A 16,550-nucleotide genomic window follows, 5' to 3' on the forward strand; every position below is an offset into this window, starting at 1 on the left:
AATGTAACACCATTCCTGCATCATCACTCAGTCCAAATTCTGCTACTCCCTACCGAACACCACTTTGGGTCTACCTACATTACAAAGACTGGAGGGAGCAAGAAGGCCACTCGACGCCATCTTCTAAAGGGCAATGAGAGATGGACAACAATTACTGGCCTTCCTAGAGATGCTCACATCCCATAAACATACACGACAAATAATCATAAATGTGTGTATATGAATGACATTTGTTCTGTGTCTGTTCATCACTGGTACAGTATGAGTATGGAAGTCATTCCACATCTGTCATTCTGAAAGACAGGATCTGTTTGTTTATATTTAAGGAACAATGAAGGAACTCTTACACATCTAGATCTGTCCAACTATCTTTCCCTCTTTGTATGGTATGAGAGTGAGGGATTCATTCTTTATCTCAGAATGTGGAATGTGACTGTGGGTTTTTCTCTGTATCTGTCAATTACTGATAAGCACATGTGTGCTTTCCAGTGTACCTGTCTGCATCTGATATGAGTGTGGGTTTAACTCTTTTCAGTCAGTATCCGATGTATGAGCATGTGCTTCAATCTACCTGCCAACTTCTGATGTGAGTGTGGGTTTTATTATGTATCTATCAGCTTCTGGTATGTATGTGTTGGTTTTGTCATGTACCTGTCAGTTTCTGCTGAAGTGAACAGTGGTTTTGGTTTGAATCTCTCACTATCTGTTATGTGAGAATGAGCATTGTTTTGTACTTGTCAATTTCTGGAATAGCAGAAAGCTCTTTACATTGCACATAATACAAAGCAAAATATTGTGAATGCTGGAATTTAAAAACAGAAAATGCTGTAAACACTCAGCAGGACTGCCAACAACTATGGAGACAGAAACAGAGTTAACCTTTCAGGTCAATGGCCTTACATCATTGATCTGAAATGTGAACAGTCTCCCTCTCTCCACAGGTGCTGCCAGATTTGCAGAGTATGTCCAGCATTTTCTGCTTTCATTTACACTGTACCTTCTTTATTCTGGCGAGTGAATGTGGGATCACTCTTCACCCTTTCATTTCTGATATGTGAATGTGGATTTTACCCAGCGTGTTGTCATTTACTGCAATGCAAATATCTGTTTTATTCTGTACCTTTTTGTTTGTGGTAATTGATTGTGGATTTTAACCTGCATCTGTCAGTCTCTGTAATGTGAATGCTGCTATTACTCTGTATTTGTCTGTGCATGATTTGTGAGTGTATGTTTTACTTTCCCTGTCTGTTTCTGGCATCTGAATGTGTATTTCGCTATGTACCTCTGAGTTACTTTATGTCTATGTGGGTTTTATTCTGTTTCTGCATGTCTCTGGTGAGTGTAACGTTTTCCCTGTACCTATAAATATCACACTTGTGAGTCTGGCCTTTATTCTGTACCTGTTTCTTTATGGTAGTGCTTTTCCTGTCAATCTCTGATATGCTACTTTACATTTTATTCTGTACTTGTCAGATTCTGTGATGTGATATTGTTTTTCTCTGTCTATGTGTGTCTGGTATGTCATTATCAGTTTTACTGTGTACTTATTAGCTTCTGGTATTTGAGTATGAGGTTCTTATTGTATATTTCAATCTGTTCTGTGAATCTACTTCGTCCTTGAACTGACAGTTTCTATTCTGTGACTGTACATTTAAAGGATAATTGTTAATTTCTGCTCAATAGGTGTTCATTTAACTCTGTTCATGTCAGTCTCTGCAATGAGAATTTGTGATTTATGCTGAATCTGCCATTTGTTTATCTTGATGGTATGCTTAATTCTGTTCCTGTCAGTCTCTGTTTGTAAGGAATTTTTTCTGAGTATTTGTCAGTCTCTGACGTGTGAGTGTGGGATTTCCTTTGTGTCTGTAAGTTTCCAGTGTGAATGAGACGTTTTTAAATCTGGACATGGCAATTCCTGAAAAGCGAGCATGGATTTAACTCTGTAACCCTCATACTCTGGTATTTGTGTTTGTGTCTTTTTCTTCTCATTACCTGTCTGTTTCTGAAAAGTTGGTTTGAATTTTACTTTGTACCAGTTACATACTGATCCCTGTTTGTGGGGTTTACTCTGCACCTCTCACTTTCTTATGTGATTGAGATTTATATCTGTACCAGTCAATCTCTGGTATTTGCATCTAGATTTTACTCCACATCAGTCTAACTTAGAATCGTGAGTGTTGTTTTTTACCTTGTTTCCTTTGCACTTTGCAGTATGGAACTGTAATTGTCACTTTCTGGTATTTGTGTGTTGCTTTTCTTTCATGCCTCTCAGTCTCTGTTGTGTTTTTCTGTATTAGGCGTCTGGTGAGTGGGTTTGCTTCATGCCTGTCAGTTTCTATATGTTAGTGCGGTTTTATTTTCTAGTGGGTGAGTGTTTTATTTTTCAGTTCTTTAGCTGTATTATTCAGTTCCTTGGATACGGGTATAAGTTTCACTCTATATCTCTCAATCCCTAGTCTATAGTTTATCTCTGTCAGTTTCTGATTTTGAGTGTGGGTTTATCTGTACCTGTCACATTGTTTTATGTGAGAAACATCTTATTCTGTATCTTTCCGTTTCTGATGTTTGTTTGTGTGTCTTGAACTTGTGCCCCTCAGTGTATTGCATGTGAATGTGGGTTTGACTGTTAATCTAACACTCACTTGTATATGAGTGATATTTACTCTTTATCTTTGATTGTCTGGTTTGTAAATTTAAGTTTTAACCTGTGCATTTACATTTCTAATGTGCACGTCAGGTTTTTAGCCTGTCTATGTCACGGTCTGGTACACAAGTACGTGTTTCAGTCTGGCTTTTGAGTGTGGATTGTACACCACATCTCTACATTATCTAGAATGTGAGTGTGATTTTTAATCTGTACATGTCAGTTTCTGACATGTGTCTGTGAGGTTTACTTTGTACATTTCATTCTCTGGTCTGTGACTGCTGAATTTATTCTGTATCTGTCAGTTTATGTAAAGTGACTTTGAGTTTTAGTCTGTATCTGTCAGTATCTGGTATATAAATCATCTTAATTATGTGTGTGTTTTATTCTGTATCTGTCAGTGTGTGAAGTGCAAGTGTTGGGTTTTCTTTGTACCTGTCAGTTATGGATGAGAGATTTTCACTCTCTAACAGTAAATTTCTTGGAATTCACTGTGGATTTCACTCTGTGTCTGTCAGTCTCTGGTAGTTGAGTGTGGCTTTTATACTGCATTTGCTATTTTCTGATATGCAAATGTAGATTTTAATCTTTGCCTGTTATTTTCTAGTATGCGAGTCTGGGTGTCAATCTGTATCTGTCAGTTTCTCATATGTGAGGGAGGCAGTTATTCTGCACCTGTTACTTTCTGAAATGTGTGAAGGTTTTTATCTTTCCCTGTCAGTTTCTGGTATGTGATTGTTGCCTTTGTTCTGTCCCTATCTGTTTCTGTGAATGGAATGTGGGTTCTGTTCCTGTCAGTTTCTGGTATCTGAATGTGGGTTTATTCTGTATCTTTCAATCTTTGGAATTTGATTATGTGCTTTCTGCAGCACCTTTTAGATTCTATTAAGTGAATGAGATGTTAATTCTGCACCTGTCCATTGATAGTATATGAATGTTTATTTTACTCTGCTACCTGTCAGTTAATGGAACATGAAGGTGTTTCCCCCCACCCATCCCCCGCCCCCCTCACCTGCCAACTTCCCACATGTGACTGTTGTTTTATTCTATACCTGCCATTTTCTGTATATGATTCTGGTTTTTGATCTTTACCTGTCAGTTTCTGTTACTTGACTGAGTTTTACTTTGCACCAGTTGGTTTCTGGTATGTGTCACTTTTAAGCTGTACCTGTAAAGTTAAGATATGACACTGTGCGTTTATTCTGTATCTTTCAAACTCTAGTGTGTGATATGGGGCTTTTCTCTGAACCTTTCGATTTTTGGTCTGTGTGTTTTAATCTGCAGCTTACAGTTCCTGATAGGTGTGTGTGAACATTTTCTTTTGTTCTGCAGCTATCAACGTATGCTACACAAGTTTGTGTGTTATTCCTACAATTCAATTTCTCTTATTGGAGAATTGAGTTTTCTTTGTCCCGCTCAGTCTCTGGTATGTGTCCATGTGTCTTACTTGGTAACTGCAGTTTCAGTTAGGTGAATCTGGTGTTATTCTCTATCTGACAGTCTCTTGCATGTGAGTGGTTTTATTTTCTTCTCTGTAGCTGTCAGTCTCCCTTCTGTGGCTGGAGGTTTTAATCTTTACTTTAACACTTTAATAATTTGTAAATGTGAATTTTACTCTGTCTGTCTGTTTACTGTATTTGGGTATGTTTTTTTAAATCATCAGTTTCATAGAATCATAGAAAGTTTAAGGCACAGAAAGAGGTCACTTAATCCCACCTTCCAGGATTTGGTCCTGAACCCTGTAGCTTATGGCACTTGAGGTGCATATTCAGAGTACTTTTGAATTAGTTGAGGGTTCCTGCCTCAACTATCCTTTCAGGCAGTGAGTTCCAGACCCCCAACACCCTCTGGGTGATTTTCTTTCCCTCATCTCCCCTCTAATTTTTCTACCAATCACTTTAAATCTATGGCCCTCGTCAACGACCTCTCTGTTAAGGTGAATAGACCCTTCACCTCCACTCTGTCCAGATCCCTCAAAATTCTCAACATTTCAATCAGCTCTTCCCTCAGCCTTCACTGTTCCAAAGAGAATAATCCCAGCCTATCCAATCTTTCCTCACAGCTGTATTTTTTCAGTCCTGGCAACATACTCGGAATCATCCTCAGTACCCTCTCTAGTGCAATTACATCCTTACTGTAATGAGGTGACCAGAACTGCACACAGTTTCAGGTATGTGAGGGTAAGTTTCACTCTCTATCTTACTGTCTCCAGGATGTGTCCCTCTTGTGAGATTGATATAGTGCCTTTCAATCTGATCGTGGGTGTGCTTTTGAACTGAGATTGATGTACCTAACTTTCAGTAGTACAGAATTGGAATGGATTGGAAACAATGTCTGTCTCTTCTGCTTTGTTTGATTGCTGGATTGAAAATGTGTCTCTGAACTTGGGATCAGTGAGAGTTTGACTACTTTTGCTCCATGTGACTCTGGAATTAACTGATGGCCTCTGGGAGTAATAACATACCTACTCTGTGTTGCAAGGAGCTGACTGCACATTTCCTTGTGCCTGTGAATCATCACATTCATTCTGTTCCCTTGAAGAATTTGCCTACAGCAAGGAAGAACAATATCTCTTGTAACTGAAGATCAGTTGAGGTGGAAGCGAGAAAAGAAATTAATGTAACATTTCAATTAATAATCATTATTACTGACCCGAAGCGTTAACTCTGCTTCCTTTCCACAGATGCTGCCAGACCTGCTGAGTGGTTCCAGCGTTTCTTGTTTTTATTTCAGATTTCCAGCATCCGCAGTATTTTGCTTTTATTAAAGAGATTAATGTTACCTTTCAATTCATAATCATTATGACTAACCACAAATACTCACCAGAAGTACAAAGAATGTCAGTGTCTGATTTCACTGCAGATCTCAGCATCTGCTCACCAGGTGTTTTGACCGATTTACAACAATTTAGTGACATCCAGAAACAATCCAACATCTGCACTGCTCCAAGATTGGGAATACCTGAGGGATGTTTGTTCAGATCAGGTTTCTATTTCCATCTGACATTATAACATAAGAACCTAAGAAGTAGGAGCAGGAGTAGGCCATTCCGTCTCTCGAGTCTGATCCGCCATTCAATGAGATCATGGCTGATCTGATCGTGGATTCAGCTCCATTATCCTGCCTGCTCCCAGAACACATTACTCCCATGTGGATCAAAAGTTTAACTCATCCTTGAATATATTTAGCAACCCAGCCTCCACTGCTCTCTGAGGTAGAGAATTTCAAAGATTAATGACGCTTTGACAGAAGAAATTCCTCCTTCCCTCCGTCGAAATTGGGAGATACCTTATTCTGAAACTGAAGGCGGGGCTGTACTGCGCATGCGCTTCATTCGAAAATAGTTTGAAAAACAAAATTCAATTGGAACTTTCTCTAGTTCAGTTTTATCTGATTTTGAGCAATGGAACCGGGACTGTGGGCAAGATTAGAGAAGGTTTCCAGCTGGGAGATTACCCCTTTACCAAGCTCAACTTGAGATCATTCTCTGCACTATGTTTCCTGTTCATTAGCTCGAATTCTCAAAGTGATCCTCCGAGGGAGCCGATGTGTTTGCCGGAATGGAGCTGGAGTTAATATCTGACAGATACAGTCACAGATCAATTTAATCAGATTGAAACTGTCTGTCACTGAGAGTCATAGCGAAGGGTTTGAGCTGAAAGATTACAGAGAGTTCAACAGGGCAGAGAAAGTTACATTTGGGACATTGTATGCCTCACTCTCTGACACTTTCCCGGACTGTGAGATTAATAATGTGTCTTCCTCTGGCACCATATCAGTGAGAGATGAGATTGTAAAGTCTGTTTCCCCAGGCGGATCTTTCGAGATAAAACGAATCTGACATTTCAGCCGACACCTCAATAATTACAGGCCAGTCAGTCTAACCTCAGCAGTGGGCAAATTATTGAAATCTATTCTGAGAGACAAGATAAACTGTCACTTAGAAAGGCACATACCAACATAATTTAATTTTAAAAAGGATGATAGATGAGGGTAGTGCAGTTGATGGATTCTACATGAATTTCAGCTTTTGACAGGGTCCCAAAATGCAGACTCTTTATAAAATAAAATTTAATGGGATCCAGGGAAGTGCAGCAAGGTGGATGCAAAATTGGCTCAGTGGCAGGAAACAAAGAGTAATTGTTGATGGCTGCTTTTGAGACTGGAGGGCTGTTTCCAGTGGTTTTCCCCAGGGCTCAGTAATGGGTCCCCTGTTTTTATTTGATGATCTACATGAACAATTTGGACATAAATGTTGAGGGAGACGATCAAGAAGTTTGCAGACAACACCAGTATTAGCCGTGTGGTAGATAGCGAGGAGGAGTGCTGTGGGCTGGAGGAAGATGTTTATGGTCTGGTCAAAAGTGCAGAAAAGTGGCACATAGAATTCAACCTGGAGAAGTGTGATGTGATGCACTTGGGGAGGTCAAACAATGCAAAGGAATACAGGATTAATGAGAAAATACTGAGAGGTGCAGAGGAGGTGAGGGACCTTGGAGTAAATGTCCACGGATCCCTGAAGGTAACAGGGTAGGGTGATAATATGGTTAAGAAGACATATGGAATCCATTTCTTTATCAGCCGAAGTATAGAATATAAGAGGAGGAAGGGTATGCTGGAACTTTATCATCACTGGTTAGGCCACAACTTGAGTCCTGTGTGCAGTTCTGGTCATCTCATTACAGTAACTGCACCACAGCGGGTACAGAGGAGATTTACTAGGATGTTGCTGGGACTGAAAAATGCAGCTATGAGGAAAAATTGGATAGACTGTGGTTGTTCTCCTTGGAACAGAGAAGGCTGACGGGAGATCTGATTGAAATGTATAAAATGTTGAAGGGCCTGAATAGCGTGGAGCTGAAGGGTCTATTTACCTCAGCAGAGAGATCAAAACCTGAGCTGGGAACTCTACATTTAGCGAACAGTTTGGCATGAGAATGTGTAGATGTGAATATTGTGTAAGAGAGAGTGTATTAAAGTGGCTGGCGGGTTAGTCTAATGTCACTGTGTTTGTGGGTCCGGACTCATCGCCGGATTTCCGAGTCCCTCTTGTGTCAAGGAACAAGATTTTCTGGTCAAAGAAGCACATTGCTCCCCTTCTCGTCCCCAAAGTGAGAATTCAGTGCAGTTTCTTTGTTTATTTCAAGATTTCAGTCGAAAAGTAAAGAACATGTCAGCGATCGGGGAGAGAGCACTTTCAGTGCAGCAATTAAATGGGTTTCAGTCAAAATGGAGTCTTTACTTCAAGTGCAAACTTTTGGACAGCAAGCACTCTGATGTCAGAGACAGGAAGGATGGGACTCTGCAGTACCCGAATTTCAGTGGAATTGGAGAGTTTAGGACCAGAGAGAAACACAGAGAGGCAGCAGGAGCTGGGAGCTGACAGCAGGTTGTCTCCGCCCCCGTCCGCTCACTGCCTTTAAGTTGCTCAGTGCCGCCACCACCGGCTTCATAACTGACCCAGATCTGACTGACAGAGAGAATTTGTGCAGAGTCCCGGACATGACCGTTACAGCAGCCGCCGAAACGGCTCCTCCAGCCGCCGTCGCTCAAGTCAAGACTCCCATGAAGAAGAAAGTGGCTCCCCGGAACAAGTCAGCCGGTCCCACGTTGAGCGAGAAGATCCTCAAGATTGTGGCGGATTGCACCGATCGCAGGGGGACCTCATTGCCCGCCATAAAGAAGGCTCTGGGTAGGAGCGGTGTGGATGTGGGGAAGTTCAGGACCCAAATCAAGCAAAGTATCAGGCGGAATGTGAACAAAGGCTCCCTGGTGCAGAGCAGCGGTACGGGCGCCTCCGGCTCCTTCAAAATCCCTAAGAAGGGAACCAAGGGAAATGTGGGAAGGAAAGTGATGTCAGGAGCAGCCAAAAAAACTTTAGTGAAGAAAGCAGCTGGAAAGAAACTGACAGCAGAGAAATCAGCAGCCAAGAAATTACCAGTCAAGAAACTAGCAGCCAAGAAATCGGCAGCGAAGAAAGCAGCAGGCAAAAAAGTGACCAGCAAGAAGGCGGCAACGCGAAAGAGATCCCCAGGGAAGAAAGCAGCGCTTCCGAACAAGTCTCCTCCGAAGAAGTCCAAAAAACACAAGAGTGCCACGGGCGGAAAGGCGCTCAAGAAAGTTCAAACATCAAGGGGCAAGACCAAACCGAAAGCAGCAAAGGCTCAGAAAGCAGCCCCTGGAAAGAAGTGAAACTGCACGGGAAACTTGTAGACATCTGAACCCAAAAGCTCTTTTCAGAGCCACCCACATCTCTCAGGAAAGAGCTGATCCCCCGATCAAATGATCCCTGTCCCGCCGCCGTGTGCACATTTCGCATAGAAATGATGGGAAGTAAATGCAGGATCCCTGGTGATACACTGACATACACTACACTCAGCCCTTCCCCCACTCTCTGCAACAAAACAAGAGGGATGACCCGGCCTCACTGTAACTGGGGATCTGTTCGGTACAGTCTCAGTTCATGCTCGTTTCACTAATTCAGAGTGAGAGGCTGTAACACAGGAATACTGGTGAGAAACCCCCGCGTCACAACTCAAACCCCAATACATGAGTTTCTCTAATTCAGCTGAAGTAAGGTGTTAGTAAAATACTCAATCCGTCTGGGAGGGGAGGTGTGTGACTTGTGATCGGAAGCACTGTGCTTAGGCGGGTAGATGACCAACTTTTCATTGCAACAGATCCTTATTTAACAGCTGCGGGTTTCTGTTATCTTTGACTATAAAGGCTGAGTCTGGAAGCTTTGTGCTGAGCTCTGTTGTTGAGAAATGTTTTCTTTGAATTGGCGGTTCGAGCAAGTGGAGGATGAAAGACATTTCTCTGCTCTGCCTGTCACTCAGTTTCCTCTCCGCATCTCCCCTCACTGTCTGTCCCTTGTTCAGACAGGTCCGGGCGGGATGTATAAAAAAGGCAGCAGAAACAGCTCGTTTCTCATTCAGCAGCGATTTGAGTGAAGAGGCGTCATGTCTGGAAGAGGTAAAGGAGGCAAAGGACTGGGCGAAGGAGGAGCAAAGCGGCACCGCAAAGTGCTTCGTGATAACATCCAGGGTATCACCCAGCCAGCAATCCGCCGCCTGGCTCGCCGTGGTGGAGTGAAGCGCATCTCGGGTTTGATCGCTGAGGAGACCCGCGGGGTGCTGAAGGTTTTCCTGGAGAATGTGATCAGAGACGCGGTCACCTAGACTGAGCACGCCAAGCGCAAGACGGTCACCGCCATGGATGTGGTGTACGCTCTGAAACGCCAGGGCCGCACTCTCTATGGATTCGGCGGCTAAGTAAATCCACCCTTTCTACCAAACACAAAGGCTCTTCTAAGAGCCACCCAAAGCCTCACATGGAGAGCAGTGCCCTTGCAACTTGAATTAATAAGATCAAGTAATCTGTATATTGCTTATCTTTATCAACAACGGCTTTTATGCATCATTACATTCTCTCAGTAAATTTACAGATCGCAGAATTTTCACTGTCTTTTTCTCTTCATTATTTATCGAACGCGTCATGAATTAAACGGTTGCATTTGATAATTTGTTCGTGAGGGTCTGAACTGCCGGCACGAAGCGGGATTTACTGCCGTTATAGTAAGTAATGACTGGCGCTTTATTCCCGCCAGAGAACACGATTCAAACTGTGTTGTAAGACACAGAGGGGGATCAAGGTCGAAAGAAATAAAGCTACAAGGAGTGAGATTTTATAATTCTTCCCGCCAAATTAGGTGTTTTTTAATCTTTGCCTTGTTTGCTCAAAGGAAATTGGCGGACTTTTTGAAATTGAATAAGTTTCAGTTTCAGTTACAGTTCAACCAATCAGGGCCCAGCATTTCCCGCCGCCCTTTGACTTCCCGGAGCTGGTTTCAAACTTGACTGATGGACGGGGCTGCATCCAATCACAACACTAGGGCGGTCCCTCTACTGTCTTCAATCGACAGTCCAGGAGCAGCCTCAACATTTACAGTGTCTTTGTTCCTGATCTTCCACCATAATGGCCAGAACCAAGCAGACAGCGCGCAAGTCGACTGGAGGGAAAGCTCCCCGCAAGCAGCTGGCTACCAAAGCGGCCCGCAAGAGCGCTCCAGCCACGGGCGGAGTGAAGAAGCCTCACCGTTACAGACCCGGCACTGTGGCTCTGCGGGAGATCCGCCGCTACCAGAAATCCACCGAGCTGCTCATCCGCAAACTGCCCTTCCAACGCCTGGTGCGGGAGATCGCGCAGGACTTCAAGACAGACCTGCGCTTCCAGAGCTCGGCAGTCATGGCCCTGCAGGAGGCCAGCGAGGCTTACCTGGTGGGGCTCTTTGAGGACACCAACCTGTGCGCCATCCACGCCGAGCGAGTCACCATCATGCCCAAAGACATCCAGCTAGCCCGCCGAATTCGCGGAGAGCGCGCGTAAACTCACCCTGCCCCGAACTGAGTTTGGCATCAAATAACACAACGGCTCTTTTAAGAGCCACCAAATCGGCAAAACAAAGAGCTGTGATCACCTGTTATCAGAGAACTGTGCTCTGGAGCAGTTCACTTTATTAGAGAGCCGATCATTTTGCAAAAGCTTTCGTTTGCATAAACGGTAGACTTGTTAAAATGCCTGACAAATATCACAAGAGGCGAGGAGCTAAATGTCCGAATCCAGTACTGAAAAGGCTGTGGGGAGATCTGATTGAAATATACAACATTTTGGCGGGCCTGGAGAGAGTGGAGGTGAAGAATCTTAGCAGAGAGTTCAGTGACTGTGGGGCATATGTTTAAAGTGATTGGTTGAAAAATTAGAGGGAAAACGAGGATTTTATTTTCACCCAGAGGGTGATGGGGGTCTGGAACTCACTGCCTGAAAGGATAGTTGAGGCAGAGACCCCCAAATCATTCAAAAGGAATCTGGATACGCATCTCAAGTGCTGTAATCTGCAGGGCGACGGACTGAATGCTGGAAGGTGGGATTAGAATAGGTGGGTCGTTTTTCGGCCGACACTGACACGATGGGCTAAGTGGCCTCTTTCTATGTGAACACAAAGCAGCGATAGCATTATAAAATTGCCGCCTGTCAAACAGCAAGCAGCCCTTTCACAGATAAAGTGAGTGGCTCTGAAAAGAGTCTTTGGGTTCGCAGATTTAAGTCAGTCCGCTTCACTTGCTCTTGGTGCTCGGAGCGCTGGTTTTCTTGGGCAGCAGCACGGCCTGGATATTAGGCAGCACTCCACCCTGAGCGATGGTCACCCCTCCCAGCAGCCTGTTGAGTTCCTCGTCGTTGCGGAACGCCAGCTGGAGATGGCTGGGGATGATGCGGGACTTCTTGTTGTCCCGGGTCGCGTTGCCGGCCAGCTCGAGGATTTCAGCTGTCAGATACTCGAGCACAGCAGCCAGATAGACCGGGGCTCCGGCACCCACACGCTCAGCATAGTTCCCCTTTTTAAGGAACCTGTGAACACGGCCCACCGGGAACTGCAGTCCAGCCCGGGAGGAGCGAGACTTGGCCTTGGACCGAGCTTTACCACCGGTCTTCCCTCTTACAGACATTACCACAATCTGACAAACACTTTCAGGAAGAATGCTGAGAACCGCCCACAATAGCCCCATGTATACCTTCGGGAGGAATGGTGCCGGGGGTCACTGGTGATTGGTCACTCTGCACTGGGTGATATTGTGCTCTTCAGGTGACCAATCAGAGAGCTGCGGAATTCGCCAATCCAGAGACGCCAAGGAGATGAGGGTGGAAAATAACGGCGCGAAATTGTCAGACTGCAAACGATTTTTCAAATTTGAAAAGCCCGCCAATATATTTGTAAAACACAGAGCGGCTTCAATATAGATCATCACATTTATAGGTAACTCGGTTTTACCGCAAATATTTTAAAATCTTTTTCATATTGTATTATTCCACATGTGGTAACAATTCCAGATTCGCTCTCACATTCCGCCATCTATTCGGGTTTACTCTCTATCCTTTTTGAAACATTCTATAACCAGCGGACAGAAAGCCTCTTTCACAGCATTCTGTAACCATTTCAGCTCAATGTTCCTAATGATACCGCATCACTGATTATAGATTGATCCCTATTGGTGAGAGACAACAGCGGAGTGTATAATCTTAGTGTCAGGTGTCAAAGAGTGAGACTGAGGGTTCCCACACCACCGGGGTTTCTAGATAATGTGCTGATTACTTATTGAGGACAAACTTGATCTCGGGATATGAGTGACTGAGAAATGATGTATGTGCGTTAAATCAGATTTTATTATCGAAACACAGCAAAGGGGCCGAATATGAACGCGTCCGTGAACAAAGCTCACAAATGGTCAGTAATTAATGATCGGGATATTATTAAGTAGAGACAGGAAGATCGCACGGGCAGTGAAACTGTATTAACCAGAATCTGTGGGATTAAAACTGAGATCACAAAGGCAGTTAGAAAATGCTTGCTAAAAATATCAAAACAAATTGATATTATAGAGATAATGTTGTAGCTTTTTGAGAGACGTTGTGGGTGGCTCTAAAAGGTCGGAATTCGCATTTTATACACATCACCAGAGCTCGATGTTAATGAAGGATGGGTGAAAACCATGTTCGTGATTGGCTGGTTTACAATGATGTCAATTCTTGAGATTCTGTATTTATCTGATTGGTTACTTTAGATACCCAATCAAATTTAGTGCTCGGCGAAGCCACAATATTTCGCCGCTGTCAGCTCAGTCCATTGCTTTTGCCTGTCACCTATCCACCGGTATCCCTGACTTTCTCACTCCCTCTGTTACTGTCTCTTCAACTGTTTCAGTTCTGTTGGCACCAGCCCGTCACCTTTTTCATTCTGCACGGTACATTCCTCCGCACTTCAGCTTACTCACAGAATACAAGGTGGCCGAGTGATTAAAACGATGAACTGCTGATCTGTTGTGATCTGCATGCGTGGGTTTGAATTCCATACTCCTTGTTTCTGAATGTTTAAAATAAGAGCACCGGCTTCGTGTTCCATTCGAGTGCGCTGGTTCTTTCTAAACAAGAAATACGGATGTGTAAAATAACCACAGTGACGGTGTTGTCGTGGAGTATTGCGTCCAGTTCTGCTCATTTCAGGATACAGAGGAGATTTATCAGAATGTGTGAAGTCAGTAGAGATGTGTTTGTTCTCCATTGAATCAACAACATTGAAACAGTTGAAGAGACAGTAGCAGGGGGAGTCAGAAAGTCAGGGACATTGGTGGATAGGTGACAGGCAAGATCAGTGGACGAGCTGACTGAAGGGAGATTTACAACAAGTGTGAAACGTCATGACAAGTGAGACAAGGAAAAATACTTCCCATTAGCTCATTGTAAAAGGACATAGTGACAGAAATTGAGGATTTCGGGCAGGAGATTTCGGGCGAACACTGAGTGAGTGGTGATGATCTGGAACTCACTTCCCACAAGGGTGCTGTACTAGAGACAATCAATTACTTCAAGAGGTTATTGACACAGCATTTGAAGGAATTAAACTTGCAGAGCTACAAGGATCGAGCGGTGGAGTGAGTGTGACTGGATTGCACTGTGGAGAGCTGTCATGGACTCGATGGGCCAAATAGCCTCCTTCGGTGCTGTAAATAACTTTATGTTTACTATTAGTTTCAGACTGAAAACTGATCAGTTTAAAGGCTATTTCAAATCTATAGTTATTCAAAAAAAAAGAGATAAATTTCCGGGAGACGTACATGGATGGTGAGAATCATTTTATAAATTGCATTGACTTGTTCAGTTTTAAAACTGTTTTTTTTTTGTATTTTGTCTGTGTGCAGCTTGTACTCTGTCCCCATCAGTTCCTGGTCTGTGAGTGTGAGTTTACCTCATTTTATTTCATTCTCTGTTATCTGAGTGTGGGTTCAATCTTTACCCAGAGCACCGTTTGTGAACTGAACTTTACCTATCTCCCTTTTTATTATTATTTAACAAAGATCAGCACACTCTTGTTTCTGACTGTGAACTCATTTATTAGTTTAAAGGACATGTCTTCTTTAACTTAAATTTCATTGAAAACAAATTGAAGTTCAGCATTGTGGGAGATGCACATGGATGATGAGAGTCTTTTGTAAGTTTTAATTTGGAAATCACATTGATCATTTTTAAGTTATAAAATGAAGCTGCATGACACCAGAATTGAGGTCTGACCTGCAGTAGAGAACTCATGTCAACTGCTTGGAAAGCAGATATTCTCAGCACTATACCACCATCACTATGTGAGTTTAACGTATGTAAATGAGTACATTATTCTGTAACATTTATTTTCTGTTATGTGACTATGTCTGCTTCCAGTTCATCATGTCAGCCTCTGGTACTCTGTATGAGGTGGGATTAATGTGGTGTATGTCAGTTTCTGGTACTGCCTGTGAGTGTGAATGTACTTCTGTATCCATCAGTCTCTCAAAGTGAATGTGAGTGTGGATTAATTCATTTTTCATCCGTCTCCGCAACTGACAGTGAGAATGTGATTCATTCAATATCTCTGTGTCTCTGGTATTGTTTGTGAATGTGTTGCTTATTCTGTGTTTTTTCTGTGACTGGTAGAGTTTGTGAGTGTGGCATTCATTCTGTACCTGTTAGGAAATATTATTGAATGGCATTGTGGACACAGTGTTTTTAGGCATTCCGACTCTATGTGAATCAGATTTGTACTGTGTCCATCTGTTTCACGTCATGTAAGTGAGTGTGGGATGCATTATATAGTTGTCTGTGACAGATAGATAGATAGATAGAAGGATCGAGAGATAGATAGAGAGATAGACAGACAGACAGGCTGACAGATAGATAGATAGATAGATAGATAGATAGATAGATAGATAGATAGATAGATAGATAGATAGATAGATAGACAGATAGATAGATAGATAGACAGGTAGACATTTGATCTACAAGGCAGTAAAGGGTTATTGGGACAGCCAGGAAAGTGAAGTTAAGCACAATCAGATCAGCCATGATCATATTAAATGGCAGAGTAGGGTGGAGAGGCCAAATGGCCTACTCTTGGTCATATTTGTTATGTTCTTAAGCTCTTCTCTTACTTGACATGATTGTGGACCACATTCTGTATCTTTAAATCCCTGGTCCTGTGTGTCAATGTCGGTTCATTCTGAATTTGATAGTCTCTAATACAGAATGTGTGTTTGCAATTCATTCCTTATGTATCTGCCTCTGGGGGATTGTGCAAGTGTGAGATTAATTCTGTATCAGCCAACATCCGTCCTGTGTATGCATGTTGGACCCATTCAGTACATGTAAGTTATGGGTACTGTGTCTGTATATGTGCTTCATTCTCCATCCATTAAGCTCTGGTACCCTGTGTTGTACGTGTCTATGTGATCCTACTGTATCCTGTACTTAATATGTACCTCAAGCATTCTGTTGGCTACTGTTTCATATTTTTGTGTATCAATATTTGTCCCTTGTGTTTAATTTAAAATATGGATTAACTATTTCATAGCTGCCTGTTTTATTCAATTCTTGTACATGAGTTTTGAATTGGTATCCAATTCATAGCTCTGCCAAATTAATTGTGAGTGTTAATTTTTCAATCTGATACATGACCTGATATGTACAGTCAAATTTCTCTGTATTGTAAAAAAAATAGAATGAATACTATATGTTTCTGTCTGACCCATATTGAAATGTTTGGATTTGTTTGTAATGTGTAGCTCAGTTTATATTGTGAGGTACATATTAGGACTTATTTTCTAGCTTTCAATCAGGTAAATTTTGCCTGTTCTAGTTAAGATATCTTATTTGAAATGTAGTGAAATTGACACAGTGTATTTAAATCTGATAATGAGTGTGTTTTTAGACTGGGTTTGATGTATCTACCAGTCAGCTGCAGTGAAAGAGAAACAACTTCAAACTCTCCTGCTCTGCTTGACTGTTGGATTGAAAATGTGTCTCTTGATCCTGGGATCAGTGTGGG

The 16,550-nt window shown here is 42.6% G+C and overlaps 2 protein-coding genes and 1 pseudogene across 3 annotated transcripts; 2 read left to right on the forward strand and 1 right to left on the reverse strand.

Annotated features, from left to right (window-relative positions):
• Nucleotides 1-2,259: 2,259 nt before the first annotated feature.
• On the reverse strand, nt 2,260-12,150 carry LOC137381207 (histone H2AX-like). 2 transcript variants are annotated; one of them, XM_068053587.1, is made up of 2 exons: nt 11,769-12,150; nt 2,260-2,267 (listed from the first exon to the last, which is right to left on the reverse strand). In XM_068053587.1, the coding sequence occupies exons 1-2, from the start codon at nt 12,148-12,150 to the stop codon at nt 2,260-2,262; spliced, it is 390 nt and encodes a 129-aa protein (XP_067909688.1). The 2 variants fall into 2 exon arrangements, with proteins under 2 accessions (XP_067909688.1, XP_067909687.1); XM_068053586.1 differs by lacking the exon at nt 2,260-2,267 and having other exon boundaries at nt 11,761-12,150.
• On the forward strand, nt 8,147-8,836 carry LOC137381205 (histone H1-like). Its single transcript, XM_068053584.1, has one exon. The coding sequence runs from the start codon at nt 8,147-8,149 to the stop codon at nt 8,834-8,836; it is 690 nt and encodes a 229-aa protein (XP_067909685.1).
• On the forward strand, nt 9,607-9,918 carry LOC137381206 (histone H4-like; annotated as a pseudogene).
• Nucleotides 12,151-16,550: the final 4,400 nt, after the last annotated feature.

Source organism: Heterodontus francisci, chromosome 21 (assembly GCF_036365525.1).
Source record: "Heterodontus francisci isolate sHetFra1 chromosome 21, sHetFra1.hap1, whole genome shotgun sequence".
Taxonomy (NCBI): domain Eukaryota; kingdom Metazoa; phylum Chordata; class Chondrichthyes; order Heterodontiformes; family Heterodontidae; genus Heterodontus; species Heterodontus francisci.